This window comes from Labrus bergylta, chromosome 8 (genome assembly GCF_963930695.1).
Source record: "Labrus bergylta chromosome 8, fLabBer1.1, whole genome shotgun sequence".
In the NCBI taxonomy this organism is placed as follows: Eukaryota; Metazoa; Chordata; class Actinopteri; order Labriformes; family Labridae; genus Labrus; species Labrus bergylta.
In genome coordinates, this window is record NC_089202.1 from 18,334,228 (window position 1) to 18,351,069 (window position 16,842).

The 16,842-nt window shown below is 41.9% G+C and overlaps 1 protein-coding gene across 1 annotated transcript in view; it reads right to left on the reverse strand.

Moving 5' to 3' along the window:
• Positions 1 to 3,396: 3,396 nt before the first annotated feature.
• iglon5 (IgLON family member 5) overlaps positions 3,397 to 16,842 on the reverse strand; it is a 112,444-nt gene continuing 98,998 nt past the window's right edge. Inside the window, exons 5-8 of the mRNA XM_020633524.3 lie at positions 16,484 to 16,615; positions 16,102 to 16,222; positions 14,762 to 14,913; positions 3,397 to 11,133 (exon numbers count right to left, since the gene is read on the reverse strand). Of these exons, the coding sequence (XP_020489180.1) occupies positions 11,030 to 11,133; positions 14,762 to 14,913; positions 16,102 to 16,222; positions 16,484 to 16,615 (509 nt within the window). The 3' untranslated portion in view covers positions 3,397 to 11,029. The remainder of the gene's footprint in view (positions 11,134 to 14,761; positions 14,914 to 16,101; positions 16,223 to 16,483; positions 16,616 to 16,842) is intronic.

Sequence of the window (16,842 nt, forward strand, 5' to 3'; positions counted from 1 at the left end):
GTGGTTGCTTAAAAGCATGCTAATTAGTAGCATGCTAGCTAGTTATTAGTCATTATAAAGCATTTATTAGTACCTTACTCTATATGACCATATTCTACAGCTAATAGGTCATTAGCTAAGAGTTTGCCAATAAGACCCTTCTAATTAATTATTGATAGTAAGTAAGAAAGTTGTTGTACGTGAATTATGATCTTAATATGCTTTGCTTAGTTTGGCCCTTATAAGGTAGAAGTAAACAAAAGCATATTAAGAGAATAATTCATGTAAAACAACTTCCTAACTTACTATCAATAAGCAGTAATTAGGAGGGTATTGAAGGAAAACTCTTAGTTAAGTAGCTATTAGCTGTAGACTAGGTCAAGTAGAGTAAGGCAATTATAAGTGCTATTATAGGGTTGGCTGTGGCTCAATTGGTAGAGTCTGTTGTCTCTCAACTGGAAGGGTTTGATCCCCTGCTCTTGCAGCAATATGTCCAATGTGTCCTTGGGCAAGACACTCAACCCCCCGAATTGCTTCCTGTGCTTGGTCGGCAGCATATGCGTGTTTATGAATGAGATAAGTAACTTCTAATGCTAAGAAGTAACTAGTAAATGCTGAATATTGTGACCTTAATTTAGAGAGCATGTACTGCAATGGTATTGTTTTTAAAATATTTTTTTTCGGGGTGATTTTGCATTTATTTGATTGGACGGCTAAAGAGAGACAACAAATATTTTGGGGAGCAAAGGTGCTGCTTGTCAACAGGCAAGGCAGGCAACTGCTTGGGGCCCCAGACCAGTAAGGGGCCCCTGAGGGCTCACAATCTTGAAACCACTGCAGCCGCCCAAAATGTGCAAATTTTGCAACGACAGTAGGAAACCCCCCTAAGGGGGCCCCACCTGACATCACTCACTCTCATTGCCTTTCCAAGCGTTGCATGCATTATTGTTGTGAAAACCAAAGTTTTTCAATGAAAGTCAACCAAGGAAAATGTAACATGAAGAAAGAGGAAACAGAGTAAGCGTCAGGACAATGGCAGACATAATGGTGATAAATGCAGGTTGTATGGCCGCCCAAATATGTCTTGCGTGGGGCCCCCAAAAGTCTTTAGAATCGCCACTGTTGGGGAGAGAGTATAGTTGACAGTCAGCAACAAGCCAATGAGAACGTCCACCTCTTCACTACAGCATGCTTCAACCAACTTAGCTATACAAATTTGTAGACTTAGTGCTATAAATGCTAAAGGATTAGTGTCAGTTTTCTTAGGAACATGGGCTTTCTCTTTTCTTATACAACTTCAGTAAATACAAAGAAAAAACTTCATGGGAAAAGTCTGCCTCAAATGTGTTGTTCTGAATTTTAAATTTCAAAGGGAGTCAGTGTTAAAAATGCTGTGATTGCATTGACATAAAGTGACATTATGTCACCAATTAGCTTGCCTTATGAAAATTTAATGAGCGATAGATGTGACCCAAGTTGACCAATAGAGACATATTTTTCTGCACATTATAATTTAAATTAAGAGAGTGCAGCAAGAGAGAGTTTGAAAGCCAAATAAGTCAAACCCTGGTGAACTATTGATGACAATACTGCTACTTATCAGTGCTCTTTAATGTTCGACTTTCACATTGTCCTTTAGAAATACAGAAACTCTTTATTATGTGTTTTATTACTGGTGTTTGTCCCCCTTTCAGATCCCCTTTCAGATCCCCATACAAATCCGATGAAAGCACTCAGTGGTGATTTCACTATAGTGTGAATGAGTCCTCAGGAAACCCAAAGTACGCTTACTTAGATATCTAATATTCTTAGTTCAAATGTTCTTCATTTGTTTTACAGGAAGATTTGAAATTTTCTTGAATACAGTATATTACACATGATGCTTACATATTGCCAGTTCAAGCCGTGATAATTACACCCCCTGTCATATCTCGTCTTGAATGTGTAATGTATCCCTTATCAGTGGTGTAGTGGGGCACGAAGAAGAGGGTATACTCTTGCTTTTTTTCCAATATGTTTTTTTTATGTGTCCCATCCTGCAGAGGATAAACAGCCTGTAACATGTACGACTGCTCTTGCATATTTAGTGAGTGTTTACCAGCAAGGAGGAAAAAGGAGGATCATCCCTTTACTGTCCTAGAAAAAGCATACTACTTAATATTGTCAATCAATCAATGGTGTGAATGTAACAGGTGGAAGACATTGTAATTGTGTAATGTTGGAGCCGGAAGGGCTGAACTGAGCTGTGTGTTTGTGTATGTCTAAGTGTGTACATGAAGCTCCTAGGGTTTGTTTAAATGTCCCCTCTTGTTCTTTCGCAACGCTGTAATGCATTGTGAAACCAAACAAAGGGACATCAATTTAACAGTGTTGTGTATGCAGTGTTTAAGTTCAAAGACATAATGTTGCTGTTGCAGATTTGCAATGTGCAAAGGGGCTACAGGAAGTACATTTTCACCTCCCATAAAGACTTGTGCTTCTGGTACCATTTGTCTGTTTGTCAGCAGGTTAACACAAATCTAATCATGTCTTATTCATGAAACTTGGTAAAACGATGAAGCATTGGATAATTAAGAACTCATAAAAATATGGACTGTATCCAGATCAGAATCACCAAGAAATAGAAACAAATCTGACTCACAGAACGATCAAAATATCTTCCTGAACATAAAAGTTTTTTTTACTAAAAAGCTGCCATGTTAACAGTGTTTTTCAGAACATGCATTTCATATTTGTCCGTAATTATATGTTCTTGGTTTTCACAAATTTATGATAAATATGTTGGGTCTTTCCGATAAAAGTACAAAAAATGAAGAGGAACGATTGTGACACTTAATTTGAGCACAACCATGCAAAGAAATGTTCACATTAGCTGATCACTTGTCTAGCCGTTCTTAAAACAATCTCTCTTTACTTTTTTTCTTTTTACTGTAAATTGGAGCTACAGTAAGCTTCCAAAATCAATCATCACTCATTTTGTCAATGAGCATCTTAACATGTGGAGCTGTGTTGAAGCTGAGGATGAGGAGACACAGATGTTTATCATTGACAAGAGGAGGACAAGTGGAAAGTTTCCTGTTGTGTGTATTGGTTCTTATTCCCAGTAATTAACACATTTCACATTAATGAATGGTTATTACTTCAGATCTTTATAAAGTGTTCGCTCATTATAACTCTTCATTTGTTGGAAAATGATTTGATGTGAGCTATTTATTCTGTCAGTGTCTCCTCAAACTAAATATTCACTCATTTAAATAAAAGCCTCGGAGACAAACCTGCAAACACAACAAAAGCAAAAGGCTCTCTACTCAGCAGGAAACAAAGAAAACGCTGAAGCAACTCGCCTGACCTCACGTCCTTTGTAACCACAGGGGCCAACAGAAAGCTGCGCTTTATTAACAAATCGCACACAGTGAGTTTGTTAAAAACAAAACCGATTTTTATTTTTTTGTCTCCCTCCACTTGATGTGATTTTAAACTTGTGGAAACAGACACACTCAGAAATAAAAGCAAAAGTTGACAAGTTCAGCAACTAAACGAATCAAAAAGAAGTACAATCATCGCCTCAGCACTGAACATCTGTCAGAGTGGAAGACAAATGTTTTGATCCTTTCGTTGAATTTCTCTTTGTTGTCTTTTTTTGTGTGTTTACATCGATGAGATCTGGAGAGGTGCCTTTAAATCAAGTCTTCGTTATGAACTCAACAAACACACCTGCACACAAAACCAAACATACACATGTTCTGTTTAATGCCAGTTTATGAAGCCCCTTGAACTTCTCATGCGCATTGTGGAGCTCAGTAGACACTTGCACACAGACGCACACAAAAACACTCGGGCTGTCAGCATTAACTAGTTAATCGTGACAAAGTAAGGTCTGAAATAAATTAATTAATTTTTTTTATCGCAATTAATGGCCTGCTATTTTGAGATTAAAAAATGTAATTGTTTTGACAGCCCTAAGACACAAACACGTACAAACACACTATTAAACACACTATTTCAATCAGCAGACTGGGCGATCCTTAATACTGACGAGCAGGAGGGCATAACATTTTACTGGTAATCTCCACAAAGAGAGTTATGGAGAACAGGGAGAATGAAGCTTAACGTGTGTTTGTAGAGAGGTTACTTGCAAAGGAACGAGAGAGAAGGAGAGAGAGATAGTTTCCATGTTTTACCATATTTACATGGCAGCTTTTTCCCCCTGAATTCAGGATTGGAGGCTAAATGCTGCTGTAACGTTAGTAGTTTATTCCAGATTTTCCTGTTGAAAAGACAATTTATGTTAAAACTCAGCGTCTGTTTGTCGGGAGGTCTAAGGCCTGCCTCAGCTCCAGCAGTCTGTCGTTAGGTTGACCTAAAGTTAGCCTGACCTAAAGTTAGCTTGACCTAAAGTTAGCTTGAGACAGAATGTCTGATATTGTGATCACCATCGATTCAAAATTCCAATTAGTAACAAATGGGTGAAGTATGTCCATTTTCTATACAGTCTATGGCTACAACTCTTGGACTACACATCAGGTTAAAGTACAGTAACTACGGCCTATTCAACACTCTATAGGTAATGTTGGACTGGGTAGGGTTACACCATACAATAAGAAAGACACAAGTCCTACCTCAAAGTAATTTTTAGCAAGAAAATAGTTAAATTCACATGTTAGCTGTTGTTAGCTTAGTTTAAAAAAACAAACATATTCATGCTCATAAGGACAGCTAAGGTAAAGAAGCTAACATCAGCATAGAAACAATTCCTGGCTAACATTAACTGAAGCTAGCTAAAATCCAGAAGGAGTTCATGTTTTCTTTTTATCTTGCAACACTATAAAGTAAGCTAGGAGTTGAATTAGAGGTTGTGACTTATCTGTCAGTTGCTAATGAGTTTGTAAAACAACATATTTCGGAGCTCACGGCAGCTAAGTCAAAACAGCTAATGTCAGCATAGAGACAGTTCTTAGCTTAGACTACCCGGTGCTGGCCAACATCGTAAATTCAGAGTTAATGTATTTTCTCTGAAGCAGTAAAGTTATATCAGGTTCCATTTATCTTTATATGATTAGAACACCTGGAACACATCTGCACAACATAACAATAGCATTGAGCTCCCCACCCTGAGCATGAGGTCAGAGGAAAAGGCAGCTGTGTTACTGCGGTGAATTTAAACGCAAACCTATGCAAACTCGTTCTTCTGTTATACATTGAATGTTCTCATCTGGTTAAAATTGTTTGTTTCATAATGAGACATTTCCATCCATCTGCAGTGAGGATTCCTGCAGTCTCCTCTTATCGCCCTCTTCAGGCACACGCCACGTCACCAATCCCCTATCATACATCCTGTCATGTTGTCTGCCTCCAACACACCGCACACGCTAATAAGACACTTGTTGCCTACATCGGTGACTTCACCACATAGTCTGGCATCCCTACACCCCATAACTGCTATATAAATCAGCACAAAAACACCAGTTAGCACAGTCACTTGAGAAAGACATCCAAGTTCCCCCTGTCAGTCCTCCACTCCACAACCAATATTTACCCCTACGTTGATTGACAGGGAAAATGCCAGGCGTGGGCCGGTGATTCAGCGAGGCCAAGTAATGGGACTCTTTCTATGTTGGAGATGTGAGGTGGGCGACTTAATGACAAGGGGAGAGTTGGTGGGCGAGATCCCTCCATTGTGTTGCCATGGTCCTGTGTGAGCGTGGCTGCTGCTCGTCTGGCGGAAGTGCGGCACGCTGTTAATTAGCCAGACGCCGCTCTTTCTTAGAGGGGTGAGTGATTGACAAGCTGCCATCTGTGGTCGCAGCGAGGGGAGGGTGACACGAGCGGCACTGTGGCCCAACATATTTGCTATATATACAGAACACCTTAAGTGAAGGATATGTTTGAAGAATCTATCTATCTATCCATCTATCTGTCTGATTTATTAAATTTACAAATCTGATGCATCTGAAGTGTTCTCCTGCATACTGTTATGAAGACCTGTCTCACTACAATCCTCGTGTAGCTCGCCGTTTACTAATGCACTCATTAGCTGTAGTAATGGAAAAGTACTGGGCCTTAATAGACTTGCAACATTGACTCTGCCCATGAGGACTGAATGAGCCTGTAGATGGTTGGTAAACAATGGATAATTAGGATAAAATATGGGAATTAGGCGTGCGTTGCTGTAAAGGACGTGAGCGGGGGATTTAGAGCAATGATAAACATTCATGTATATAATTTTCTCTCTGTGTAGCATATATCCTTTTGGTATACTGACTCCTCTGCTGTAGCCTGTGAAATATGTCACATTATTGCATTAAAATATCTTCTTTATAATTTCATACAATTGTATTGCATGCTTGCACCTTATTTTTGGTGTATTTTTACACCCAGACATAAGCCTGTAGATAAACAGAGTCAATAACTGCTGACTCTGGCTACTTGCAAAATGATCCATGTTGCATCTCTATCATTAGGAATGAATATAATGCCATTGCAAAACACACCAAATAATGCATCAAGTAATAAAAAAAAAACATGGAGCATGTAAGGATAACAGTACATTATGAAGCAAAACAATCCAGCCTGGACTGATTTGAGAAGAAAAACAAGTGATTAATTCTTCTCTCTGTGGACGTGGAGCGTAGCTCTGAACACATAGTTTACTGAGCTGACATTACAGCTTGCCCAAATAGTTCCAGAGATGGGCTTAAAATCGATGCGCAATTAGGGGTGTCTTGTATCAGGCATGATGAATTATGCTCTCTGTTCTAAGGCCGCTCTATAGACACTTGATCAATTCAGCTTGCAGGGACCTGGTAGGGCAGGCCGGAGAGAAATTGCTCTATTCTCAAGCCATTCAGTCGAACGTATTGATTAACCATTGCAGTCTGAATTGAAAGTCTATCCGGGATCTGTTCCATGGTTGCAGGAGAGGCTGCAGCCTGAGCCTGCTACATGCTCCACGCTCACTCTACACTTCTTTTTCTATTCTACCAGTCTACCGCATTAAAGCACCATTATTATTTTATTGTATCACAGCATCAGTTCAGAGTTAATGTACTAAGCGTTTTTCTTTAAAGCCTAAGGAGCTTCATTGCAAGAGATCTCTGAACAAAGGCACATTGCTCTGAAACTGTTCAACATATTTTGAGGAAATTTAACAAACCCTGTCATTAAAATCTGTCACAATCCTGAATGTTTACATAGAAAGTGTCGATCATAAACAGCTATATAAATAAGTCTTTACCAGCCATCGCCTTAGTAATTAAATCTATCAGCAAAGAAAGTGCAAAATAATTATATGTACTATAAACTTCTACTGCATGCTAGTTTGTTGAGGTCCAATTTATGACACCTTATAAACAAAGTTTCTGTAAACAGATCATCATAACCTTCAACTGCAGGAGCCAATCAACACTTTCTCATCAGGGCGCACAGAATGTAATTAGGGGCCGAGCAGACGTCTTGTTTATATCTCTGTAAACTCATTGAACCCCAGTCGTGGTGTTATTTATACACTTGAAGTAGGGCAGATTGCGTTTGTGATCAAGGCGGCTATGTTAATGCTATTCATATTACATAGTGCAACCATAAATAGTGTGTGGTACACCTTGCCCCCGGGAAAACACCACAGCGCTCAAGTTTGGAGATGCAATATGAGCGTCTGAGTGTCTTCTGCTACCAAACGTAGGGTTCACTGTCTGGTGAGTGTCATCCCATCTCCCCCTTGGCTCTTAGATTCAGGATCTGCATTGTCAGGGTATCCTCCCACAGGCCCGTCACACCGGGTGCAGCATTCTCATCTACCCTCCAACTGTGCACCCATGGGAGCTGCATGCCTCCTTGCACACACCCTCTCCAGACCTCCTCCACTCTCTCTCTCTCTCGCTCTCTCTCTCTCACGCACCAGATGTGTGACTCATTAACATACATCATGACTCATGAAAAAAAATGTTCTTTAGCTGCTTGTTTATACAAAAATGCCCATATTCTGTCATTTCAAACACCACAGTTTCAAATCATAAAGTCCGATTCCCCTCCATCTGGACCCTCGACCCATAAACCTGAACACAACATACAATGTTTGCTTTTTTTTTCTTTTCTTAATCCACCCATACACCAACATTGACGTGCTTTTTTTTTAAAACCCACATTGAGAAACATGACAGTGTGTTATTTTTTTTATGTGTTTTTTTTTTTCTCTTTTCATGTTTTCTTTCGTTTTTTTCTTGGACAGATTATGTACATACAGATGTTACATGCCACTGACAAACCCAGTGGGGACTCTGACATGGAACATAGTACAGTACAGTGTGTCAGTGTGGGAAACAAAGAAAAAAGAAAAAGACAGAGGATGAAGAAGTGACCTAGAGAGAGAAAAAAAAACCCCCCAGAAGCAGTGACCAAACGACCTGCTCTTGTGCTTGAAATGGAATCCATCATTATTTTTGGAGCAACACAAGATGCATACACAAACAGCGTGTGTTCTGTCACACAGACGGTCTAAATACATCGCAGAGGGCAGGACTAATTGAGTACAACATGTTGTATTTTTCAGATTCGGGCCATTTAAACAGAGTTTCACAATCATTTCAGAGTACTGCACACATTAAAAGTACAACAACAGACTCATTTGATATACTGCGTTAAATTTTTCAGATCTTACACAACAGCTTTAACCATATCTGATACCTCTTGCACAGTAGAGTTAGGGGTTATTGCTGGTTTGAAACAAAATCAAACAAAAAACACATTCAGACAATTTAATATTGAGTAATTCCTCTTTAAGGTCGCAGTATTCTGGGTTCAGCAAGCTCGTCTCTCCGCGCAGGCTCGTTATGGCAAATTTGCATATAGTCCCTGCATGTGAGTGGAACAATGTTTCAGCGGAGAAACGAGTGCCATTGTGGTTGTAATACAGGCTTACCTCCCACTGTTTGTGCTGTGCGGGGGAGGTGGATGGATAATTGTGCCATGGGGGCTTTTTTAGTGCCCATGCCTGCATGTCACAGGTATACACCAGAGGGGGAACAGGCGCTACCCGAGGCGACGTTGTCCTTGAAGAGGATTCCTGTCAGTGGTAGGATTGAGCTTGATTTATGGGGGCCATCACAGGTTGGCAGGGGAGGGACAAACGGGGCCCAGGCTCCTTCACTGAGCCAGCCACAGGTAACAGCTAATTACATCTTTATCTCTCTGCGGTCTGGCCGAACAAGAGCCGCCTCACAGCCACAACCAGAGGCTGGCACGGATCTGAATCATTTATCTAGCTGGTCAAAAAAAACAAACACTTTGATGCATGGACAAATATGCTGAATGTGTGTGTGTGTGTGTGTGTGTGTGTGTGTGTGTGTGTGTGTGTGTGTGTGTGTGTGTGTGTGTGTGTGTGTGTGTGATGCAGTTAACAGCATATGAAAAGGAGTCCAGTAAATAAACTGTTACAAATGATAATTTACATCATCAGTCACTGCTCCTGGACTCAGATGAATTAAATCCTCAGTGATTTGAATGCATTTTTTCAAAAGCCTGTCATGGCAAAATAGAGCACATCACTTCGAAAAAAACTTTACATGTTTTTTTTTTTTGATTGATTTTTCATCCCTCAATGTGTGTGACTTCTCCAAGTTAAGTACAAAAATTATTTTTCCCCACGCACAGCTCATTACCATCATTTTGTTTTCTTTATCTCACATGGAATTACTATTCATAGTTATTCAAATACTTATTAACATCATCATCATCTGTACTATTATTAACACCAAAAAAGTAAAAGCAGGTAACCTTGCAGAGGAGAACAGACACAGTGCAGGGAGGGGGAAAAGGAGGGAGGGGGGGGGGGGGGGAGGTGTGGACTCACAACAGGAACATCTCTAACCGGTACATGCTATCAACAAGCGACAAAGAGGATGGAGCCGCAGCAGCTTTGAAACAGAAGATATTATTGTCACCGGACAGTCTCTAGCTGCTTCACAAAACTGGCGCGAAGTCGAGGCCGATGGGAGATGTTGTTCAGCACCGGGCGAGTTGAGGTCGCCGGCATGGCCTCTATACTGCATATATATTTACACTGGGGGGGAGGGGCGGGGTTGACACGCAGTAGAGAACACTAAAGCGATGCAAGGGGGGGGGGGGGCGACTAGACAGAGCACGTAGAACAGAGAGGGGGTGAAGAGGGTTAAAAAGGTTTGGGTAGTGAGGGTGTCCACATGCGGGACCTTGGTAATAAACCCCCCGAGTTACATAAAGGGGTCTTTGAGACTGACGCCATCACCACCCACCCTTTTTTTTTTTTACATTTTGACATCATTCATAGCAGCTTCACTGCTACACATTTAAAAAAAATCCATACATGTGTGTGTAGGTGTGTGATCAAAGGGTGACACTTCACATGGCCACCAATTCCACAATTTCCAAAAGGTCACAAGACCACCGGTACCACATTAAACCTATAATTTCCATAAATATCCACCATAATATTGTGATCTTATGTATCATTTCCATAAGGCAAACATTGTTGGTCAGTCATTAGTCTGTGTAGAATATTAAATAAATGATCATCCTGTTGTTAGATTACCTATGTTCTCATTGATCACTGACACAATAATCATTAATTTACACTCTCTATCAACATCAGCTGAGTGGTGATAATGAAGGGTGAGGAGGGGAATGTCAAGTCAGACAAATCTGCAAGGCATTCTGGGAGACAAAAAGATCGAGACAGGCTGTGTGTAAGAGAGAGAGGGGGGGGGGGAGGAGATGATGACAATGTTTGACCTCGAAATTGAATTGTGGGTGTTTGTTTTTTTTTTCAAGCGGGGAGTGATGTGGTTGGTGTTCTATGCGATGATTCAATGGCTCCTGGATTAATGCATATTCTTTTTTGTTCACAGTGATGGGTTCGTAATTAAAGAATTTAATTTCCTTCTTCCTTCCGTAGAGTGGGAAGAGCGAGAGGCAGGGAGGGGTGAGGTTTCTGGGGCGGGGGAGGGGAGGGCAGGGGGTGGACGGGGCGGGGCTTTCACAGACGTTGAGGGTTGACTATTCCAGGTGGAGCTTGAATCTTTTACACCTTCAGCAGGAGAACAGCAGAGAGGGAAATCCAAACACACACGGCGACACTCATTCCTGCATGTAAACCGGTCCCTCGCCCCTGTATGGCCCCCGGCCCTGGAAGAAAAAGAAAAACAGAAGGACGAATAGGAGAGAGGAGAGCGGGGGAGAAGGAGAAGTGTGTTATAAACACGTAGAAAGCTTCCACTGCTACGATAAGGAGTGTCTGTTTGTGACAGCGTGTCTACATTTAAAAAAAGAATATGATTAATTAACCAAATTTATACGGCAACCTCGGCTTAATTAGCCTAAACAATTAACACAAATTCTGTGTTTTACAATAGTGATAATGTGGTTTTCAGAAACAGTTTCATTTCCCATATTCAAACAGACTCACACTCTTTGCACCTCATTATAAACATCTGAGCCAATGACTGTATATAAGAACTGACTGCGAGTCTCTGCCTCCCCCTGATGTAAAATAAGAAGTCAAAATACTCCGCCGTAATGACCAATGCCGCCGGGGCTCTTTGTTTAGCTCATTGTGTAAAGCAGGCACACCATATACAGAGGCTAAGGTCCTCGTTGCACTAGCAGGTTCAATCCCTGGTCCTGACGCTGTCTGGCGCATCCCCCACTCTTAATCCCCATATATCCTGTCTCTCTCAAATTGTCCTTTCACAGTAAATGTGCCAAGCAGAGCTCTACAACTCACTTGTGCATTGACATTATTTCATTTTTTCAGGTCTTTGCTAGCATTGCAAGTAAATAGTAGCTGAATTACTGTTGTAGTCAAGACCACACTAACTGAGACCAAGACATACCCGAGACCAGAGTGCTCCGAGACCGAGACAATACCAAGACATTTAGGGATCAAGACCGAGTCAACACCAAGACGTGAAGGTTGCTGCCGTAACCGGAGGATAAAAATCAAACTACAAATAAATTAAAGTAATTTGTTCTTTTAGAAAGGGGCGTTTTCCTTCTAGTCGTAGCAATGACATGAGAAAGAGGCTATCAGTGGTGGTCTTGACCGGTCTTGATTTAAAATCCTGAGTCCGCCCAGTCTGAGGCTGAGACAAGGCAGAGTAAAAATGCTTTCGATTCCGAGACCAGACCGATAGTTTCAAAAAGTGGTCTCAAGACCGAGCGATTTTGAGTACTACAAGAGCACACATGAAGGTCAGCACGAGGTCAAGCATGAAGAGCGTTTTAATGCCACATTGTTTTTTTCAGACTCCACCTATCCATGCTGCATGCGTCCCTGCCCCTTATAACACAAATGAATCACGGATAGAGTCTAATTACCAAAGACTTTTAATACATCTCATCCTTATCAGGCATATTTCAAATACAACCTCAGCTCACCAATAATTAAGTCTCTTCTGATTGAACTTCATATACCGCTTATCATTTTGGTGCCACCCAAGAGAATGAAACAAAGATCCTTGAGCTTTTTTGCTTGAATGTAGTTTATCTCCGAGGAATGATCAATTCTGTGTTTATTTCAACAACATTGAATAACATTTATAGGGGCCATATTCTATTGACATGCATGTGCCAGAAATCTGAATCAGTGAGCCAGCACTAAAAAAATGAAGCAGCCTGCTACTTGAGCTCCAAAATAGAAAGTAACACATGTGTGTGACCTGTCTACATGTCTTTGGCAAGAAAAGTCTTTTAAATAATATCAATAATTACGTTTTATTTTTTTTTAGTTGAAAAACTATGTATATGGGTTATAAGTAGAGCTGTTGATCAATTCAGGTCAAAATCTCGACATTTGAGTCCAATATATATATATTCAACTAATTGTGTTACAAGCAGGCTACATAGCTGCTGCCCTCTAAATGGTAAATAGTATGTACACTTGCGCTTATATAGCACTTTTCTAGTCCTCTGACTACTCAAAGCACTTTTACACCTAGGTCACACATACACATTTTACATCACACAGTGATGGCAGAGGCTGCTTTGTGAAGTGACCATCAGTAGCTAATCCCATTCATACACATGTTTAAATCGCAGAAGAAGCACCAAGAGCAACTTGGGGTTAAGTTTCTTGCCCGAGGTCCACATTGAACATGTGACTGCAGGAGGAGCTGGGGATTGAACCCACGACCAACTCTACCACTGAGCCACTGCTGCCTACAGGTTGAAACCCAGCTGCCACTCTGTAGTTTTCCCATTGGCTGATCTGGAGGCAGGTGACATACTGTAAGTGGTGCCTGCTTTTGTCACCAAACCCTATAAAAACTTTGGCTCACCTACGTCTCTTTTCTCCCTGTGCTAACATTTCAAACTTATTAGGCTCTGCACTGCCATGGTCGTGGCCTACAGGGGACTCTGGAGGAGAACAGTCCTGGACTTCAAACCACACATCTGTCATAAAAATGTTATTGCTCATAATCAAGTTGTCACTCCTGGCTGAATAACCAAGCTAACCAAGCTAAAATTGCTAATCAGTTGGAGTGAGTGGTCTTAGGTCTTCAGCAGGCAGAGCCCTTGAGCAGGACCAGCTCATGTTGGAAAGACATCCACCACGACTATGTGGGATATTACATTTCATCAGGACAAGTGCAAGTGAATCTCGATTGTCCTTCTTTCTTCCTGTTTGGTTTTATTATGCGGTTTTGTACGTTTCTAAAATCTAACTGGGATGCTTTAAATGTGACAGAGCGGAGTAGGAGTAAGCACGGGCCGCCAATGGTCTCAGTAATGGGCTCATTGGTTGAAGGTAATTACAATAAATGTGCCAATTTTGATGTGATAGTGGGTTGCTGTTGTTAAAATGCTGCATGTGGACCCTTTAAACTGCCGAACAAAGGAGGTGCAAAAGCTGGGAAACAAAGTCAAGGGCTGCAGCGGCAGTGAGGGACAGCATATGAATAGAAATGCCACAAAAGTATCCGATTATAGTGCGTTTTTCCGTGCCCGGTCCAGCGCAGGAGGGGGTTTGTTGTGTTCTAATGATGGCAAGAGGAGATTAGGGAGGAAAGAGGAGGCAGAAGGACAGATGATGGAGAGATAGGCTGACAGAAGTGGCAGCAGTGGAGGAAAAAAGAGAGCGGGAAGATGTATGGGTCTGACGGGGGAGTGAGTCATTGAAGGGAGACTGGCCGAGATAATGGGTAAAGGAATGAAAGAAGAAAGGGGGGATAGATGAAGGACTCACTTAAGATGGAAATGCTGAATGCACTAAAGGGGGGGGGGGGGGGGGGAGGGGGGGAGGGTGAGGGGAAATGGAAGGGTAGGAAATCGCTCATTGGGGACGGTTAATGTGAATTGGGCTTGGAGTGAAATGACAACTTCTTGCGTAACGGGACTGAGCTGAGCGACAGAATGTGTGTGTGTGTGTGTGTGTGTGTGTGGAGGGTGAGAGAGTGAATGAAAGAGGGAGAGAGAGAGAGAGAGAGAGAGAGAGAGAGAGAGAGAGGTGGTAATATAGGAAGGCAAAGCTTTAATGGGGCGGAGAATAACGAAAATGGGGAGTAGGAGGGAGGAGAGGGCTGAGAAACTGCTGTACTGTGTGTGCACAGCGAAAAAAAAAGGACAGGATGGGAAAATGTGTGTGTGTCACTGTATGTATCGTTTTCTGGTCGTGTGTCAAGTTTGCTCAAGCTCTTGCACGTCGATTGACAGCCACACCAGATACTAGTGAGCATGTACTTCTGAAAACCCGGGGTTTCCCCAAACATGTGTACGGCGCGGTCGCACCTGCATGTATGTCTGTGCGTTAACTTACGAAACAGCAGCATGCTGGCGTTGGAAGCCCCCAGACGGTTTGAGGCGAAGCAGGTGTAGTTGCCAAAGTGTTTTTCTGTCACATTGGTGAACAGCAACAGCGAGCGTGTCTTCTCGTTTTTGATCCTCAGGGTGTTGTCACTCTCTACGGGCCTGGGTGGTAGTGGTTGGGAGAGCGAAAAAAGAGAACGAGAGAAAAAAAGATGAAAAGAAGAAGAAGAAGAAAAAAAAAGACGTGACAGAAAAAAAAGAGTAAATACAAAATAACATCACACCTAGTGACTCAGCCTGCATAAGAGGCTTTTTTTTTTCTCAACTCTCCAGAGACGTCCAAGCCCCCACTCCCCCCACCCCCCATCCCCCTCCTCCTCCTCCTCCTCACACCTACTCTGCCTCACCTTGTACTAATAGTGAAATCTAACAGTCCATAAATAACAGAGGCCTCCTGCTGGGGCCCATTATACTCTATTAACAGCTCTCTCTGGCTAGCAAAAGCTTGTCTAAGTACTTCTGCGACTTCCTTTGCCTGATGCCAAATCACCCCGACTCTCCGAACGCTCTCTGGGACCTTTTACAAACTTGTAAGGACAGATTATGTGAAGATAATAGAGAGCAACTACGTTTCCAACCAGACAATACGTCTCCAGAGATGACAAAAACACACACAATTATCTCAGACCTAATGTAAAAGGGGTGAAACAGCCAAGTCTGCGTCTACAGTTAGCCGGCTGGATGTGTGAAAATGCTGTGCATGTGTGAAAAATGATTAGCTTTATTGTTTTCCTCGCTCATATGCCATCTCATCTCAGCGATCTATTAACAGTCTAACATCTCTCTCACTGTTCTTTTTTTAACCATGGAAAAATGAAATGCTTGTTAAGTTGGCTTCTAATCGCCTTTTCTGACTCATACCCCACGACATCGTTTAGAGGTAGTGACAAGATCTTCATTTTAATGGTCAATCTTTTCGCTTGGTTAATGTTTTTTAGGGACCCCTTTGGTGGGTCATCAAGAGGCATCAGTATTCATTGCAGTCTGTTTCATAAGTCCTCTCAGGAGCTTTAAGACGCAGCCCAGGCTTGACTGAATTTTGTCACCTTACATCTACAGCCTCAAACTGTGTCAGAGCAGGATTACAACATCATTCAGAGGCTCATTTTTTTTTTTCAAAACAACAGTAAAATGCAAAGCCTGTGTTTTTCTCTCTTGGGCATTTTTCAAAAAGCTGCATTCTGAGTGTAAGAACATGTGCTTAGTGAGGACCAAAGGCCACAGAGAGAAAAAAAAAACATGGAACCGGATTGGTGTGAAAATAAGCGCTGAACTCTTTGGTGGTCTCACCTGTGGTCGTCTCTGTACCACTCGAAGGCAGCTGGTGGGACCGCCATGGCTTCACAGCGCAGGATGGCTGTTTTACCCAAATGAGCCGGCATGTTCTTCATGTCTGTGATCATGGGAGGGTCTGGCGGAGAAAATGAGAGAGGAAAGAGGGAATACAGCAATTAGTTTACATCTGCATCCCGGGAAAGGTCGAGTCAGGTCAACGCGAGGTTGCAAACAACGTTAAAATAACCCCGGAGAGAAGAAAATTAAGATGTATAAATTCATACATAATGATGCATCTAGTGCATTTACATACATTATTAATACACCATTGTGCTATAATATGGGAGGTTGAATTATCACCTCTGGGCTGATGTGTGTTGCGTGGGGGAACACTTACAGTTCACCGTGACTTTGACCTTGCGTTGATCAGGCGGAGCCACTCCATTGTTGGTGATGCATTCGTAGTCCTCGGCCTGCTGCCTCTTGATCTCTGTGATGTCCAGGAACTCCCCGTCACTCACCAGCCCGTCTATCGACATAGTACAGAGGTCAAGGGTCGCTATAAATCTAATGCTAGGTGACTCAGGATGCTGATTTAAGGCCTATTATATGAGAGATACTTCTGCAGGAGGACTGACACACAACTCAAAGCTGAGATGGTTTAAGGGACGTACAGAGACTGAATGAGTGAAATATACTAAAACCACAGTAAATCTATCTGTTGGGGTTTGAATTCCTATTTTGAAGCCTCAAGTT